The 20,081-nt window shown below is 42.5% G+C and overlaps 1 protein-coding gene across 6 annotated transcripts in view; it reads left to right on the forward strand.

Annotated features, from left to right (window-relative positions):
• The window catches only part of tmem181 (transmembrane protein 181), a 118,293-nt gene that overhangs the window by 33,840 nt on the left and 64,372 nt on the right, over positions 1-20,081 (forward strand). For all 6 annotated transcript variants that reach the window (XM_041177375.1, XM_041177392.1, XM_041177383.1 and 3 more), the window contains 2 exons: positions 11,017-11,078; positions 13,396-13,486. In XM_041177375.1, coding sequence (XP_041033309.1) covers positions 11,017-11,078; positions 13,396-13,486 — 153 coding nt within the window. The remainder of the gene's footprint in view (positions 1-11,016; positions 11,079-13,395; positions 13,487-20,081) is intronic.

Consider the following 20,081-nt stretch of genomic DNA (forward strand, 5'->3'; position numbering starts at 1 on the left):
CTTGCTTAGCTTTTCTGGCTACAACTGGATACTCCCACTCCCACTGCAATCCCTCTCCTGCTCAGAGCAGATGTCCCGAACACTGGCACCAGGCATGCAAGCTAGCCACCTGGACTTCTACTACTCAGTTGCTTAGAACTGTGTCTACTACCCCCTCCCCTTCGCAGTTATGTCCCCTACAACTACTACATTCCTGTAGGCTCCTCCCGCTTGAATGGCTTCCTGCACCATGGTTCCATGGACAGTTTGCTCATCCGCCCTGCAGTCCCTACTCTTGTCCATACAGGTTGCAAGCATCTCAAACTTGTTGGACAGTTGCAAGGGCTGAGGCTTCTCCACTTCTACATTCTCGATCCCCTTACCAGCCTCAGTTGCAGTCACACCCTCTTGTCCCTGACCAAATCAGAAGACCCCATCCTAACGGATGTGACCACCTCCTGAAACAAAGTAGCATGGTAACATTCCCCTTCCCTAAAGTGTCACACTGTCCGCAGCTCAGTCTTTAGTTTGATGACTCTGAGCTGAAGCTCCTGAAGTCACAGGTGCTTACTGCAGACGTGTTTTCCCTGGATAACACTGGCATCCAGGAGCTACCGGCAATCGCAACACATCACTGCCCTGCCATCCTTATTGTATCTTAATTAATTCATAATTTTGAATTAAATTAATGCCTCCCCTCACCTCACCCACTATACTAATTAGTCATCCAATAAACTCAAAATTAAGAATAAAAGATATAATGGGCTCACTTTCTTTCTTCCCTTCTGCTAGTGTCTCTAAATTAATAAAGTTAGGGTTACTAAATGTTTACATTTCTCGAAGTTCCAGCTCTATAGTAGCAGTCCCTAACAGCAGTTGTTCATCAGCCAATTGACTTAGGGCTTTCCTATTTGGTCACTGTTGAATTTTTTTCTGAAACTCAGTGCGCACTGGAAGCTGGAGCTGCATTCCTCCGCAGGTCTCAAGCTGTTTCGCCTCTGCTGCTGCTTCTCCTGGCTCCTTCTTGAGTCAATGACTTCAAATTAAGTCTCACTCTTTACAGCTCACTCTCCTCACTGAAGCCTTGCCTTACCTTAATCATGCCTTACAGAAAATACCTCAGATACCTCAATCACTATCCCAGGCTATGCCCTGTTCCACTTACAGGACAGACCCACCAGAGGTGTCGGCCACAGTGGTATAAAGTCAGGAGGGAGCTGCCCTTTGAGTCCCTAACATTGACTCTGGTCCCCACGAAGTCCCGTGACATCAGGCCAAACATGTACAAGGAAACCTCCTGGTGATTACCCTCCCGCCCCTCCCCACGTCAGCTGATGAATCAGCAGCCTTCCACATTGAATGCCACTTGGAAATGCTGAGGGTGGCAAGGGAACAGAATGTTATCTGGGTGGGGGGATTTCAATGTTCATCACCAAGGATAGCTAGGTAGCACTGAGCTGGCTAAGTGCTAAAGGACATAGTTGCTAGACTGGGTTTATGGTAGGTGGGGAGGGAACCAACAAGAGGGGGAAAAAAACCTATCTGACCTTTTCCTCTCGAATCTACCTGTCGTAAATCTCTGTGGCAGTATTGGTAGGAGTCACCACTGCACAGTTCTTATGGAGACAATGTCCAGTCTTCACATTCAGGATACCCTCCATCGTGTTGTATGGCACTAAACATGCTAAATGGGATAGGTTTTGAAATTTCTAGTAACTTAAAACTGGACATCCATGAGGTGCTGTTTGCCATCAGCAGCAGAAGAATTGTATACAACCGCAAGCTATAACCTCATGACCAGGCATATCCTCCATTCTACCATCACCATCAAACGGGGGATCAACCCTGGTTCAATGAAGGATGCAAGAGGGCATGCTCCAGGCATACTTAAAAATGAGGTATCAAACCTGGTGAAGCTACAACATGGATGGTGATGCAGGTGTCTGGGGTGTTGGCTGTAAGGTATGTATGACTGTGTCAAGCTGTTGCATGGCCAGTCTTTTGGACAGTTCTCCCAATTTTTAAGCAAGTTCCCATTTGTTCGTAAGGATGACTTTGCATGGTTAACTGGGCAGGGTGTGACTTTTTTTGTTTCTAGTGTCTGGGTCAATGCTAGGTAGTCTATCTGGTTTTATTGGGCTGTAACTTCCAAGCTCCAGGGCGTCGTATTTTGGGGATACCCCAAAAGTGCGCTGGGGAACCCCTGCCCAGAAGTTCCAAGGTAAGGATTGCATGGCAATTGCCTGGGAAGTGCAGCCTTCCCATGGGCAACTGCCGTGCACTGGGAACCATCTGAAAATTACAACTAAAATTTTGGATGGTCCCAACTGTGTTATATCAATAGTTACCCAGAAAAAGTTAGAATTAAAACCACTTCTAACTGCTGGGTAACTATTGTACAGGCCCACACTGACCTCCCCCAACGGAATTCCCCTCACACCTGAAATCCCCAGAGGACTCCCACCACCCCTCAACTATTCCACCCCTCAACTATTTCCCCCTCCCCCTTCCCCCGCAACGGCATTACCCCCAAGGGCCTGACTCGGGGAGGTGGGGGAGGGTGCGGCAAAGGGCCTGGTCAGGTGTGGCCCAACCCAACTTTTGTTGCACATATTAAAAAAGAAGGGGTCGTGGCTTGCTTACTTACCTTTGACTCCACAGCCCTCTATGTTGGGGTGGGGGGCATGCTACACTGCTCAGATCTCACCCGGCCCAAATCGGAAAGTCAGATGAGATAGGATCGGCTGGATTTTCAGGTAAGAACTTTCAAGCAGAGTGGCAATCCGACTCAATTGCTGTTCCATCGGAAGTTACGGCCCATTAAACTGGAATTAAAATGGTCAAAGCTAGAAAGAGGCCATTTGGCCTGCCAAGTCAACTCTGGTTCTCTGCAAGAACAATTCAGCAAGACCCACTCCTGCCCTTACCCTTTTACCCTGCGCATTTTTAACTTCAGGCACTTGTCCAATTCCCTTATTGTATCTGCCTGCACCACCCTCTCAGGCAGTGACTTCCAGATTGTAGCCAGTTGCTGCAAAAAAATAAATGTTTTCTCATGTCACCTTTGGTCTTTAGCTCATCAACTTTAAACCTGACCCCTCACCAAAGGAAAAACAGTTCATCTCCATTTACTCTGTCTAGGCCCCATATGATTTTGAATGCTGGTATCAAGTGTCCTCTCAACCTTCTCTTTTCTAAACAGAACAGCCCCAGCTCTTTCTATCTATCTTCGTAACTGAGCCCCTCATCCTTGGAATCATTCTCAAACTTTTTCCTGCATCTTCCCTAAAGTATGGAGAGAATTGGATACAATATTTCATCTGAGGCCAAAGCACTTCTTTTTATAAAAAAGCACCAAAACATTTGTACTCCATTCCTCTATTTATAAAGCCCAGGATCTCATATCCTATGAGCCGCTTTCTCTGCTTGCTTTACCACCTTCAATGATTTATGGACGTAAATCCTCAGCTTCCTGCACCCATTTTAAAATTGTGCATTTTGGTTGAACTACCTCTTATTTTTCTATCATAATGTGTCCCTTCATATTTCCCTGCATTAAATGTCATTGGCCATGTGTCTGCCCATTCCACCAGCCTGTCTGTGTCCTCTTGAAGTCTATCACCATACATACGAACTAGGAGCAGGAGTAGGCCACTCGACTCTTTGAGCCTGCTCTGCCATTCAGTAAGATCACGGCTGATCTGACTGTAACCTCCTGCCTCCCCTGGTAGCCCTTCACTCCCTCGTTTAACAAGAATCTATCTACCCCTGCCTTGAAAACATACAAAGACTCTGCTTCCAGTTTCGAAGACTCACTACCCTCAAAAAATTTCACCTCACCTGTCTTAAATGGGCAACCCCTTATTTTTAAAAATTGACCCACAACAGGATATATCCTCTCCACATCTACCCTGTCAAGACCCCTCAGGATCTCATATATTTCAATCAAGTCGCCTCTTACTTTTCTAAACTTCAGTGGATACAAGTCGAGCCTGTCCAATCCTTCCTCATAAGGTAACCTGCCCATTCATGGTATTAACTTAGTAAACCTTCTCTGAACTGCTAATGCATTCACATCCTTCCTTTTAAATAAAGAGACCAATACTGTACACAATATTCTAGTTGTGTCCTTTACAACTGAAACATAACCTCCCTATTTTAGTATTTAATTCCCTTGTAATAAACTACAACATTCTATTAGCTTTCCTAATTACTTGCTGTACCTTCATATTGCTATATCTTTTGCGATTCCTACACCAGGACACCCAGATCCCTTAGAGCTCTGCAATTTCTAACCATTTAGACAACATGCTTCGTTGTCATTCCTCCTGCCAAAATGGACAATTTCACATTTTCCCACACTGTACTCCTTTTGCTAGATCTTTTCCCACTCACTTAACCTATGTCCCCCTTATGCCGTCTTTACAACTTACTTTCCTACCTATTTTTGTATCATCAGCTAATTTACTAACTAAACCTGTGATCCCTTCACCAAGTTACTTATATAAATTGTAAAAAGTTGAGGGCCCAGCACTGATCCCTGTGGCATACCATTAATTACATCCTGCCAACAAGAAAAGTACCCATTTATGGCTATCCTCTGTTTCTTGTTAGCTAGCCAATCTTTTATCGATGCCAATATGTTACCCCCATACCATGAGCTTTTATTTTCCCACAATAACCTTTGATGTGGCATCTTATCAAATGCCTATCAAGTGCATCCACCAGTTCCCCTTTATCCACAGCACATGACTCCTCCAAAGAACTCCAATAAATTAGTTAAGCCTGATTCCTTGGAGGTTCTTAATACTTCCAAGCTTTGTGTCATCTGCAAATTTTGAAATTGTGCCCTGCACAGCCTAGCCTAGGTCATTAATATATATTATGAAAAGCAGTGTTGCTAGTACTGACCTCTGGAAATCACCTCTACACCTACCTCCAGTCTAAAAAGTAATCGTTAGACAATACTGTTTTCTGTCATTCAGCCAATTTCATAACTACTGCTACTGTCCCTCATATTCCATGGGCCTCAACTGTTCCTGGAAAGCCTACTATATGGCATTTTATCAAAAGCCTTTTGGGCATCCATATACACCACATCAACTGAATAATCTCCATCAATTCCCTGTTATTTGATCAAAAAACTCAATAAAGTATTTTCGCTCTAAATTGTTCTTTGTCTTTTTCCATAGCTAATATAAACTTTAAAATACTATGATCACTATTTCCTAAATTTTTCTTAGAGTACACTTGATCCCAGTTCTCAGAATGCCCCCTTCCTCTTTGGTCAGAAATGTCCTGAGTAAAAAAATTCTCTTGAGCATACCTCAGAAATTCTTTTCCCTTTCTTCCCTGTACACTATTCCTATCCCAATTTATTTGGAGATAATAGAAGTTTCCCATTATCACTACTCTGTGGTTCTTGCACCTCTTGTTTTTCTTTTCCACTGGTTGGTGGCCAATAGAAAATACTCAGTAGTGTAATGGCACCTCCATTGTTTCTTCACTCTAACCTAATAGATTCCTGTCCTTGACCACTCCAGGACACCCGCTCTCTTCAACACCATAATATGTTCCTTGATCACTGCTGCCACCATCCTTTGTTTACCTATCTTCCCTGAGCGTCTTGTATCCAGGTATATCTAGTACAAAGTCCTGCCCCTCTTTCAGCCAGGTTTTCTTTATCATCGCACTATCATATTCTCTTGTAGAAATTTGTGCCTGCAGCTCACCCACCTTATTTACCATGCTCGGTGTATTTACCTACATGCACTGTAAACCTTTCTCTTAGTCTGACCCCATGTAATATCGTCCTATTTCTTACTTTGGTACTAACTGTCTCATACAATGCTTTATCCACCTGTTTTCCCTTTCCAAAGCTATATCCTGGTTCTCATACCCCTGCCCAGCTTAAATGCTTCCCAACAGTACCAACAAACCACCATACCAGGACGTTAATTGAAGCCCTGTTTAGATGGAAACTGTCTAGCCTATACAGGTTCCAAATCCCCTAGAACTTGTCCTTATATCCCAGGAATCTGCACCATCTCTCGAGCCACACATTTATTTTTGTTCTATTCTCTTATTTCTATACTCACTAGTACGTGGCACTGGGAGTAACCCAGAGATTCCAATTTTTGAGGTTCTGCTAGTCTCCTTCCTTGTTGCTTAAAATCTGCCTGCAGGACCTCATACCTCTTTTTGCTCTGTCATTGTGTACAGATTATGGACCACGATCTCTGGCTGTTCACTCTTCCCCTCTCAGTGCTCAGCTGCCGCACATGATGTTCATGACCTTGGCACCAGGGAGGGAACAGACATGCTGGATTCATACCTTTTGCCACAGAGGCACCAGTCTGTTCCTTAACTACAGAATCCCCTATCACTTTCCCGATCTTCCTCCTGCACCCCCCCCCCCCACCCCCCTACACAGCTAATCGATTCATGCTGCATATGACTGCAGCATTGTTGCCCATGGTATACCAGATTTGAAAGCCACTCTTGATCTCCTCAATTCTGCATATAAGAAACTCGGTCTGTCCTTGAATGTTGCCAAAACAAAACCCGTATATCAGCCCACACCTGGTCAGCCAAATTTCACCCTCCATATATGTTGAAGGCAAGATTGTGGAATATGTTGAGCATTTCCTATACCTTGGCAATCACCACTCTCAAAAGGCCACCATTGATAAAGAGATGTAGCACTGGATCAGCTGCACCAATTCCGCCTTTTATAAACAATGGCTGCACGTGTTTGACAACAAAGACCTCCACAAGTCACCTGCACTGCAGGAATTCATCAAGGCCCCTTTAGACAGCATCTTCCAAATTCATGACCACTACCACCTTGAAGGACAAGGATAGCAGACAGATGGGAACACCACCACCTGGAAGTTCCCCTCCAAATCACTCACCATCCTGACTTGGAAATATATTGCTGTTCTTTCACTGTCGCTAGGTCAAAATCCTGGAAGTCCCTTCCTAACAGCACTGTGGGTGTATTATACACCACATGGACTGCAGCGGTTCAAGAAGGCAGCTCACCACCACCTTTTTCAAAGGCAACTAGGGATGGACGATAAATGCTGGCCCAGCCTGTTAAGGCCATATGCCATGAATGAATACTAATAAAAAGTCAACAAAAGTCCTAGTATATCGAGCAGTTGTCATTGCCACACTCCTGTACTGCAGTGAGACCTAGACTCCAGTTTGCGTTGGAGGAACAGCACCTCATCTTCCGACTAGGCACTTTACAGCCTTCTGGACTGAATATTAAGTTCAACAATTTTAGATCATGAACTCTCTCCTCCATCCCCATCCCCTTTCCGATCCCCCACTTTTTTTTCCAATAATTTATATAGATTTTTCTTTTCCCACCTATTTCAATTATTTTTAAATGTATTTCCATCCATTGTTTTATCTCTACCTTTTAGCCTTTATCGATTCCTTCACGCCACCCCACCCCCACTAGGGCTATCTATACCTTGCTTGTCCTGCTTTCTACCCTTAATTAGCACATTCCTTAGATAATATCACCACCTTCAACACCTCTTTGTCCTTTTGTCTGTGAAATCTTTTGGTTATCTTCACCAATCACTAGTTCTACTTGTCCCCCCCCGCCGCACCCCTTAAACCAGCTTATTTTTCACCTCTCTTCTATTTTTACTTAGTTCTGTTGAAGGGTCATTCAGACTCGAAATGTTAACTGTGTTCCTCTCCACAGATGCTGCCAGACCTGCTGAGTTTTTCCAGGTATTTTTGTTTTTGTTTTGGATTTCCATCATCTGCAGTTTTTTGCTTTTATCAAAACAAACAGTCCCCTGCAGAGGCTGGAGTATGGGAAAGTTTCTTTTAAAAGGATAACATTCGAAAAGATCTCGATGCTGTTGACCTAACAGAATTCTGCTCACAATAGGTCTGGAAGTTCCTTCAGACAGAATTTTTGGTGAAACTGTGCTTGATGACTCTTATTTGTCACAACTTTGAAGACTTCCATTAAAACGGATGAGTTATCCTGATGAGACGTTTCTGGGGAAGGTTTAACACAAAATTGAGGCAGAGAGAGGGAAATAGAGAGTCTTTTCTTGCAGTCTGCTTCTGAAGCACCCCATACTCACTGTGCCTGAGAGTTTTAAAGACTAAGATAGTTAAAGAATACTTCCCTTAGACCAGGTGTTTTTAACCAATCAGCAACAGTCTTTAGCCTAGCAACAGCAGTTCTTTATTAACAAAGCATCTCTTCCCACTCTACGTGTTCTCCGCTGGGCACCTAGCTTGACCTGTGGTTTCTTAAGAATGGCATAGCCACAGCCCCAAATTAATATAGCAGACGTTTAAAAATAATTCAGGGGGGAGAATGTCCAACATTCAATGTCCTTCAAATTTTCCAAAAACGGGTTCCCGAGAGACCAAATGTAAACTGGGCGACCACTTTGCAGAACACCTGCGGTCTGTCCGCAAGAATGACCCAAACCTCCCCGTCGCTTGCCATTTTAACACTCCACCCTGCTCTCTTGCCCACATGTCTGTCCTTGGCTTGCTGCATTGTTCCAGTGAAGCTCAACGCAAACTGGAGGAACAGCACCTCATCTTCCGACTAGGCACTTTACAGCCTTCCGGACTGAATATTGAATTCAACAACTTTAGGTCTTGAACTCCCTCCTCCATCCCCACCCCCTTTCTGTTTCTTCCCCCTTCCTTTTGTTTTTTCCAATAATTTATATAGATTTCTCTTTTCCCACCTATTTCCATTATTTTTAAATCTTTTCTGCCCTCCCCACCCCCACTAGAGCTATACCTTGAGTGCCCTACCATCCATTCTTAATTAGCACATTCGTTTAGATAATATCACCAACTTCAACACCTCTGTGTTCTTTTGTTCTTTTGTCTGTGACATCTTTTGATTATCTGCTCCTATCACTGCTTGCTTGTCCCTACAACCACACCCCCCCCTCCACTTCTCTCCCCCCACCTTAAACCAGTTTATATTTCACCCCTCTCCTTGGATTCACCTGTTCTGTTGAAGGGTTCTGAGGACTCAAAACATCACATCTTTTCTTCTCCGCCGATGCTGCCAGACCTGCTGAGTTTTTCCAGGTAATTCTGTTTTTGTTTTGGATTTCCAGCATCTGCAGTTTTTTGTTCTTATCCTCACACTAGGAAGCAGTTGATGAATAGAAAAGAAATTTATGAAAAGGAGACATACTAAAAAAAATCATAATTGAAAGTTGGTGAATCATCTGATTTGCTCACTATGGCAACTCTCATTGGATACAGGAGTACCCAATAGGACTGGAGGTTGCTAATCAGCTGTTCAAGAAAGGGGAGAGGGATAAAGCAGGAAATTGCAGGCCAGTCAGCCTAACATAGGTGGTGAGAAAATTATTTGAAACGTTGTTGGGGTGGAGGGCAGGCAGCCTGCGGAGGGAGTTTGGAGTTAGTATGGGAGGGATAGAATGGGAATGGGGATGGAATAGGTAGAAGGGTTGGGATTGGGGTAGCACGAGTGTGATATAAGATGGATGAAATGAATGGGATGGATATGGCATGAGAGGGATGTAATGGCATTGGATGGGGATCTAAAGAAGTACAGTTCCTTCGGGTAGTGTCCTAAGCCCAGTCATCTTCCATCAGTGACCTCCCTGCATTGTAAGATCTTAAGTGGGGAAGTTCGCTGATGATTGCACATTGTTCATTACGATTTGCAATTCCTCAGATAGTGAAGTAGTCCATGTCCATATGCAGAAAGACCTCAATATCCAGGTTTGGGCTGAAAAGTGGCAGCTAGCATTTGCACAAAACAAGTGCCAGGCAATGACCATCTCCTTGACATTGAACAGTATTAACATTGCTGAATTCCCTTGGCATCAACACTCTGGGGGTTATCATTGATCAGAAACTGAACTGGATCAGCTATATAAAACTGGTTACAAGAGCAGGTCAGAGGCTAGGTATTCTGCGGGAAGTAACTTGCCTCCTGACTGCCCAAAGCCTGTCCACCACAAGACATGAGTCAGGAGTGTGATGGAATACTCTCCACTTGCCTGGATGAGTGCAGCCCCAATAGTACTTGAAGCTCAACACCATCCAGGACAAAGCAACCCATTTTTTTTTGGCACCCCATCCACAACCTTCAACATTCACTCCATCACTGACACCCAGTGGCAGCAGTGTGTACCTTGCACAAGATGCACTTCATGAACTCACCAAACCTCCTTTGACACCACTTTCAAAACCTGCGACTTCTGCCACCTAGAAGATCAAGGGCAGCAGATGCATGGGAACACTACCACTTGCATGTTCCCCTCCAAGCTGCACACTATCCTGACTTGGAACTATTTCGCTTCACTAACTCCAGGTCAGCATCCTGGAACTCCATTCATAACAACACTGGGTGTATCCACAGAAAAAAGGCCTGCTACAGTTCCATGAAGGTGAACCACCACCTTCTCAAGGGGAATTAGGGATGACCTTATATGCTGCCTTACCAGTGATGCTCATATCTTATAAAATAATATATTTTTACAAATTATGGTTTTAGTGGAAAACTTGGGTAATGATGGTGGTGAGATGGAGCAGTGTGTTAGATACCAACTCTCTGCACAGGGTAGTAGGATTGGTTTTTATGTGTCTGCTACTTCCTGTTAGTGAAGAGATGAGAAGAGAGACATGCTCTTGAAGTTTTTCATTTGCACTCATCAAGGCAGACGCATGAAGTATAAGTTGTTCCCTTTGAAATTTGGTATTCTTGAGTTTCTTAAAGGGTGCAAGATGAAAAGCTTCAACAGCATGTTTCTTTTTTCAGCAATGCTTTGTGCATTGAATCACCATTATCAACTCCAATCAGGGGTAGAGGAGCTGGCTAGAATGCATTTGTTTCCACACAAAATAGGAGAAAGATTTATCCTAGCATATTCTCCTGAAATTGAGGCAGGTTGGGAAGAAATGCATTAATCTCCCTTATTGTTCACCACCCCTTCTCACCCCACCTGAGATATATGTGCTTTATTTCTCACCATCTATTCCTTCTGATTTCAGGTCCAGAAATTATTACATCCAGAGCATTGCCACCAATTTCACCCAAAGGCAAAGATAGTCTGGTAAGTAAGTACTATGAAGCATTTATTTGTTTCATATAAGGTTTGGGGAATCTGCTAACTAGCTTTTACTGTTCTCCATTCTTTGCCCCAGTTTGCTTCTTGATGGCAGGGTTAGTGTTTTGATAGGGGTCTCCTTTTCTGATCATAAGACCAGTGGTAATCCATGAAATCATTGGATACTGTCAGTGATGCAATCATAAAACCTACACCAGGAAATTCTATGTTACGTCATGGTAAAAGTTCTGAGTCCTTTCACATATGTTACTTTAAGTGGGGGTAATGTTAGCATTCATCCTCCTTACTATCTATTCTTCCTCCCACATTTTCACACCTTGGAGTGCTATTTGTATTATTTGAGGACTCAAAACGTCAACTTTATTCTTCTCTGCTGATGCTACCAGACCTGCTGAGTTTTTCCAGGTAATTCTATTTTTGTTTTAGTCTTGCCTCACATACAGTTAAAGTGCAGAAGAGGTTAGCGTGTGAAGCAGGGATGTCAAACTCAGTTCAAATGGTCGGTCTGATCAAACATCTTGGCACTTGCTCTGGGCTATATTGAGCAAAAGTTATTTGGACATTCTTGGGCAGTGGTATGTGTTTTGCCAGATATAGGGGCGTATATCATGTGTCATGTATTCTAATCTCTGGCCACGAGGTCCTGCACCTAATCTGTGCCAGCAGCATGACTACTGCCATATTGAACCTCACTGTTTTCTGGTAGAACTGCTGACTGCATGAATGAACATTGGATTAATTTAAATATGAAAAATTTCATAGCAATCCTTTGAGCTACCATTGGAGGCCAATGAAGGAGTATTAGGAAAAGTTATCTTTAACTGGCTCTTCTGTGGAGTGTAGAGGAAGCAGAACTGCCAGCCTGTAATTGACCCTTTTGTCATCTCCATTTCCTGATGTAAGATCAATGAGGGCAACTTCTTGTGTATCATGAGAATCCTCAGTTGCCCATTTCCCCCTGGCCCATCAATGCATATGATCTTTCACAATTTCCCACAGTATGGCCCCCAGATTTCACTCTCATCTTCTGTAGCTGCCTCTCACTTGGTGCAGCTCCTGCTTAAGATGATGCTGCTGCTGTTCCAGCTCTGCATGAAATGCTAGGTGCATTCCAATTTACCAGTACTTTTTTCCTCTCCTAAGCCCCAATTCCTCAGTCCTCTAGTTGTCCTTTTCCTCTGTCCACCCGCCCAACCACAATCCTCCAACCATTCCCAGCCTTCTGTCTGTCCTTCTCCTCCTGTTCCAATCTCAATCTTTTTTTTCTTCTCCGCCGATGCTGCTAGACCTGCTGAGTTTTTCCAGGTAATTCTGTTTTTGTTCTCAATCTTACCCTGTCCGGCCCATGCGGAGTCCCAATCACCTGCCCCCTAGTCTCTGGTAATCCGCTTTTAGTCCAACCCCACAACTCTTTGTCCCAACCACCAGCTGCTCCCTTTATCAGCTCAGATCTCCCTGCTGTTAGAAGCCGAGTCCGGGAGATTCACGCGCCATTACAAGACACATAGCAACCTTAAGCACAGAACTTGAAAGCTGTCCTGCAGCTACACGTTTGACATCTCCGATGTGAAGAAACAACTTTCTAATTTTGAGACATGTGGGGCTATGTAAATGCCTGCTTGAATATCTTTAGTTCAAGACACTTCTGTTCACAGATCTAACAAGCCACCCGAGTTCACCCATGAAATTGATGACATGCATTTATGGGTAAAGGAGTAAAAACACGCTTTGAATAACTGAGCTTCAAGAGACTGGCATCACACATAGTCTAGAGTGGAACTCAAGCCAGTCTGGGTTACAGAAGCTAAATTTTGGATTCTGGGAGAATTTTCTTATTCATTCATGGGATGTGGACTTTGCTGGCAGGGCCAGAATTTTTTGCCCATCCCTAGTTGCCCTTGAGAAGATGACGGTGAGCTACTGCCTTGAACCGCTGCAGTCCATCTGGTGTAGGTACACCCACAGTGCTGTCAGGAAGGGAATTCCAGGATTTTGACCCAGCGACAGTGATGGAATGGTGATATATTTCCAAGTCAGGACAATGAGTGACTTGAAGGGGAACTTCCAGGTGGTGGTGTTCCCATGTATCTGTTGCCCTTGTCCTTCTAGATGGCAGTGATTGTGGGTTTGAAAGGTGCTGTCTAAAGAGCCTAGGTGAATTTGAAGCATTTAAACTAAATTGCCCAAATCCCATCTGGCATTTGAAGCATTTTTTATGATGTAATTCAATTAGTAGCTAGTATACCACCAAATAATCATTGGATGGTAACAATTAACTTTTTATTTTTCTCCTCATCACCAGACTAGCCCTTTAAAGCTGCAAACACCTGGATTGTCCACATACAATCAAGAGCTTTGGTTAATGTGCCACTTTGAACTGAACAAATCCACAGGTATGATTATCCAAATAAGGGGCAAGTTATTTTGCCATCTAGTTTGAACATGTATAAATTAGTGATTGCCGTCCAGTCTCAGATCTCAAAATTTAGACTGCAACATAGATTTTGAGATGAGCAGGAGGGCTCATCTTAACTTTCTGTCATGCTGAACATTTGGAAAGGGGAGAATGGAAATTGTGGATAAGGCGCTTAAGGACTGATTGACTCTGCACTCCCATTGGGTGTATCATAGGAAGTTGTAACTCTTTCGAGTACAAACCCGTTTCCATCTGTTTCAGATGAAGTTACATTGTTTCATAGTTTGCCATTGTGATATTTGAACTCTTGATACTCTTTTTGAGTAAACCTGTTTCCATCTGTTTCAGATAAAGTTACATTGTTCATAGTTTGCCATTGTGAGATTTGAACTCTTGATCTTGGGGTTACAAACCCAGTACCATAACCACTTGGCTATTTAGGCCAAGCCCCATAGGAAGTTGTAGATGTGCAACCTGTAAATTACCACCAATCAAAAATGAAGTTGAAAAATCATGGGCTATATGACCTTGCAGTAAACTCTTTGCAAATGCTGCTGACTGCAGGTAGAATTGCCAAAATGCCTGGTATGGTGCACACAGTTATGTCTCCCTCAATAATGGAGGAGATGCAGAAATTAAAAATTGCAACTGATTAGAGAGCCAGCATGGATTTGTAAGGGATAGGTCAAACCTGACTAAATGTTTTGATGACGCCGATAAACAACCACTTAGCGTGTCAGTTATACTTAGCTTTCAATTTTTCATTAGCCTCACTTTCTTAATTCTGAATTACAGCTTATGTTAGTTTCTTGTATAGTGACACCTCTGATGAATCAAAGAATTGCAAACAAACAGATTCAAAATAGGACTCCTGAATTCCCAGTGGGAACAGGGATAGGCCAATTAGCCCCTTGAACCTTTTCCACTATTCAGCGGGATCATGGCTGATCCGTGATCTAACTCAATATAACCTGCCTTTGCCCCACATCCCTTTAATACCTATTTGGTTAACAAAAATCTATCAATTTCCACTTACAAATTAACAAATGATCAGCATCAGTTGACATTTGTGGATGAGTTCAGAATCTCCAACACCCTTTTGTATAGAAGTGTTTCCTAATTTCACTCTTAAGACTGCTGACCCAAATTTTAGAATATGCTGCCTAGTCCTAAACTTCCCAACCAGCAGAAGCAGTTTTTCTCTATCTGCCCTATGTGCTCTCTTTAATATCTTGAAAACTTTGGTCAAATCACTCCTTAACCTTTTTAATTTCCAGGAAATGCAACTTTAATTTGTGTAATCTCTCCTAGTAATTTAACCCTTGGAGCCCAGATAAAATTCTGGTAAATCTACTCTGCACTCACTCCAAGTTGTAGCACCCAGAGCAGCTGACAGTACTCCAAGTGTGGTCTAACCAGTCTTTTCATACCCTGAAGCCAACTTCTACCCGCTTGTATTCCAGTCCTCTAGATATAAAGGCCAGCATGCTGTTTTGATCATTCTTGACCTTTGACACTTGAATAATCCATGTATCTTGAGGCTAAGTCTCTTTGGACTGCCACTCTTTCTAGCTTAGCACCACATAGAAAATACCCTCTTCTATCCTTTTTAGATGACAACATATTTGCCTATGGTTGAAATTCATTTTCCACAGTTGTGCCCATTCACTTATTAATATCTGTGTAATTTTATGCTTCCATCTACACGGCTTACAATACTGCTGACCGTTATGTCATCAGCAAATTTGGATGTGCGGCTTTAATAAACTTGGTGAAAATTTGAAGCCCTAACAGATCCTTGTGGGACACTACTCATCACATTCTGCCATTTTGAGTTAACCTGCCTACGATTCCTACTCTGTCTCCTGTTTCTCAGTCAATTTCCTAACGTGATCAATAACTTGCCTTCAATTCCATGAACCATCAACTTTATCTAATGGTTTCATTTGAGGATCTTTAACAAATGCCTTCTTGAAACCATGTTAACAACATGCATTCCTGTTCACTAATTTCATCACATCATCAAAACATTTAGTCAGGTTTGTCAGGCATGACCTATCCCTAACAAATCCATGCTGGCTCTCTGATCAGTTGAAAATTTTCAAGGTGTTCTGCCGCCCTTTCATTAATTATAGACTCTATAGTCATTTTCCAACAGTAGATGTTTCCACCTCTTAAATAGTAGAGTGACATGCAGTTTTCTGAATCGAGACACCTTTGGATGATTATAGTTAGGTCACCTGCAATGTGCTTACCAACTTGCTTTAAAACCCTGGGATGGAACCATCTTGTCCTGGAGATTTGTCACTGTGCAGTGCATTTTTTTTTCATTACTGCTATTTTGCTTACATTAATTTTGGCAAATACCTGTCTGATTTAATATTAGTTTCCTTGGGAATATTGGCGTGTTGACCTCTTTTACTGTAACTAATAACTCAGTGATTATTCAACATGTCTGCCAGTTCCAAATTTTAAGTATCACTTAGCAATTTTCAACTTTTCTACTGCCACCTGCTTTTTTGTAATCTGATTAAGAAGTTTTGAGATTGATATCCCTTGATTATTTCTTTTCATCTGTTTTGTAGCTCTTACCATCTGTTTTTCACCTTTTGTTTTTCTTTGTACCTTTCCCATTTGGTAGAATCTGTTTAGATGGTAAATTTGAGTTTTTCTAGTGCACCAGCTAAATTTAGACTAGTCTGATGGGCTGATTGTTATGAAAGTGTGCTGAAGATGGGTTCTCATGAGGGTTCTGAACAGTGCAGATAAGGAAAACTGTTCCCATTCATGGAAGGATTAAGAACAAGAGGACACAGATTTAGGGTATTTGGCAAAAGAAACAATGGCGACATGGGTAGCAAATGGTTAGGATTTGGAATGCACTGCCTGAGTGTGATGGAGGCAGGTTCAATCGAGGCAATCAAGAGAGAGTTGGATTATTATCTGATAAAGAAGAATGTGCAGGGCTACACGAGATAAATTGCTCCGACGTGAGCTGGTGCAGACACAATGGGCCGAATGGCCTCCTTCTGTATTGTAATAATTCTGTGATTATAAGCATATATTAATCAAGAATATATATAATCAAGAAGTGTGGATTTGTTAAATGCAAATTGCCAAGGACAAATTTTATAGTATTTGAAAGTCACAGACAGATAAAGGGAAAGTAGTGCATAGTGATTTTCAAACAGCATTTCATAGAGTGGCACAGAAGGCTTGGTGAAATACAGACATATGATGCAATAGAAACATAGCAGCATGAATAGGAATAAAAATGCTGGAAATACTCAAATGTTAGGCAATATCTGTGGAGAAAGAAACAGTGTTAATGTTTCAGATCGATGACCGTTCATCAGAATTTGGAAAACTTAGAAATGTTTTAAGCAAGTGAAAGGGGGGAGTGTGGAAAAAGAAGAAAATGAAGGTCTTTGATAGGTGGAAAACAAGAGACATTAAATGCCAAAGGAGTTGATGGTGCAGGGCCAAAGTGAGTGGCAATTGGACAAGAAGGTATATCTGGAGGAAGTGTGAATGGCAGAATGACGAACAGCTATCGTTTGAAAGCAGAAACAAGGGAAAAATAGACTAAAACTTGCAGAAAAAAGGTACAAAATGGAGGCAGAGATGACTGTCTGAAATTATTGAACTCATTATTGAGTCCGGAAGGTTGTACGGCGCCTAATCAAATAATGTGGTGCTGTTCCCCAGGCTTACATTGAGCTTCATTGGAACACTGCAGACGGCCCAGGATACAGAGGTCAGCATGAGAACAAGACAATGTATTATTAGCAGATGAGCGGAAGCTCGGGGTCACGTTTGGAGACTGAATGGAGGTGTTTCACAAATTAGTCACCAACCTGCGTTTGGACTGCCCAGGTTACAGCAGGATGCATTTTGAGAATTGAATACTAAATTAAACAGTCACTTGGGCAAGATACTGGAAGATTGCTAAGTTTTATGAAGTCCAGTTAAGAGGAACTATTTGTACGTTACATCTATGTCATTGAGCTGCCGGTGCTGCAGCCGAACATAATGCCTGTTTTGGTGCTTTTACAGTGGTTGTCAAGGGTTGCATCCTAGTATCATGGTCCTGGGTGTTGACCAAATGTTATTTTCCAGGTCATTGGCATTCCACCATCTATCAGCATTTTGATACTGGAGGTTATTGAAAACTTCGCATATCTAGGCTTCATAATTGCTAGCAATCTGTCACTTGATGCTCAAATCAACATATGCTTTGTATAAGCTGTGGAAGTTATATCCAAGCTGAGTAAGGGAGTGTAGAACAACAACAACCTGACTGAAAACACCAAACTATAAGTCTACCAGCCTGCATCCTCAGTGTACTCGTCTGCAGTAGTAATACTAGGACAACATATACTAGGCAGGAGTAAATGCTGCACAGTTTCCACCTTCACGGTCTCAGATGTATCCTCGGCATCTCTTGGTAGGACAATGTCACCAATTCAGAGAGGCCTTGGAACTTGTTAATTGCATCAGCATACACTCATTGCTAAGCTATGTCTGCGCTGGCTCAACCACATTCATCGGATGGAAGATGGGTGTATACCTAAAGACCTTCTGTACAGTGAACTGGGCACTAGGTCACGACCTCCTGGGCACCCAGGTACAAGGACATCTACAAGCGAGATATGAAGATGGTGGGCATTGACACTGACAACGGAGAGGCAGATGTTGATGGCTGTGACCTAGGAGCATTGGAATTAGAAGCAGGAGTAAGCCATTCAGCCCCTTGAGTCTGCTCTGCTATTCAACAAGATCATGGCTGATCTTCTACCTCAGTGTCATTTTCCCACTCCATCCCCATTTCCCTTGATAGCTTTAATATCTAGACGTCTATCGATCTGTGTCTTGAACATACTCAGTGACTCCACAGCCCTCTGGGATAGAGAATTCCAAAGATTCACCACCCTTTCAATGAAGAAATTCCTCCTTTTTTCAGTTCTAAATGGCCTACCTCTTATTGTGAGACTCTGTCCCCTGGTTCTAGACATCCCAGCCAGGGGAAATATGCTTCCTGCATAAACTCTAGCGAATATAAGTCCAGTCTCTTCAACTTCTCCTCAACGAATCCTGTCATCCCAGGGATCAGTCTAATGAATCTTCGTTGCATTCCCTCTATGGCAAGTATATCCTTCCTTAGGTAAAGAGACCAAAACTGTACACAATACTCCATGTGCAGTCTCACCAAGGCTGTATGCAATTGTAACAAGGATCATCAACTGGACATCAACTCTTCCCAATCTCACCATTCAAAAATACTCTGCATTTCTATTTTTCTTACAAAAGTGGATAACTTCACATTTTTCCACATTACATTCCATCTGCCATGTTCTTGCCCACTCATTTAGCCTGTCTAAATCCCCTTGAAGCCTCTTTGCATCGCCCTCACAACTCACATTCCCACCTAGTTTTTTGTCATCAGCAAATTTGGAAATATTACGTGTAGTCCCCACATCCAAATCATTGATATAGATTGTGAATAGCACTGATACTTGTGGTGCCCCAACCTGAGAATGATCCATTTATTCCTACTCTGCTTTCTGCCCGTTAATCAATTCTCTGTCTACACCAGTGTATTACCCCAATCCTGTATGATCTAATTTTGCTTACTAACCTCCTGTGGGATCATATCGAAAACCTTCTGAAAATCCAAATACACCACATCCATTGGTTTCGTCTTACCTATTCTGCTAGTTACATCCTTAAAAAATTCCCAAAGGATTTGTCGAACTTGATTCCGCTTTCATAAATTCATGTTGACTCTGCCCAATCCTACCATTATTTTCTAAGTGCCCAGTTATCACATCCTTTTATAATACATTCTAGCATTTCCTGTACTACTGTTGTCAGGCTAATAGGTTTGTAGCTCCCTGATCTCTCTTTCTCGCCTTTCTTAAACAATGGGGTTACATTTTCTATTTTCCAATCTGCTGGAACCGTTCCAGAACCTATAGAACTCTGGAAGATGACCGCCAATGCATCCACTATCTCTACAGCCACCTCTTTCAACACTGGGAAGTTGATCATCTAGTCCAGGGGATCTATCAGCTTTCAGTTCCATTAATTTCTCCAGTACTACTTTCTTAATACTAATTTCTTTCAGTTCCTCACTCTCGCTAGTCCCTTGGTCCTGTAGTATTCCTGGGAGGTTTTTTTGTTTCCTCCTCTGTGAAGAGAGACACAAACTATTTGTTTAGTTTCTCTGCCATTTGTTTATTCCCCACTTAAATTTATGCTATATGCCAAATAATGATTTTTAATACACTGGCTGGAAACTTGAATTGAACTTTTGAAAACAGACCTTTTTAAAAACACAGTGACTAAAGTGATTTGAACTCAGCCCAAGATGGCTGACCCCAATTTGCATTCTTATATGTTCCACATTCCAATTCATTGGAGTGGAGTCAGTCTGTCTGCAAAACCCAAAGACAGTGACTTCAGGGGAGTGTGAAGGACTCGCATCTCCTGTCTGATTAGCAAAACATCTATGGCAATCACCAGAGACATTTAACTATTGGAGATGGGCCATTGCTTGGATAATGGGACCC

This window comes from Carcharodon carcharias, chromosome 2 (assembly GCF_017639515.1).
Source record: "Carcharodon carcharias isolate sCarCar2 chromosome 2, sCarCar2.pri, whole genome shotgun sequence".
In the NCBI taxonomy this organism is placed as follows: domain Eukaryota; kingdom Metazoa; phylum Chordata; class Chondrichthyes; order Lamniformes; family Lamnidae; genus Carcharodon; species Carcharodon carcharias.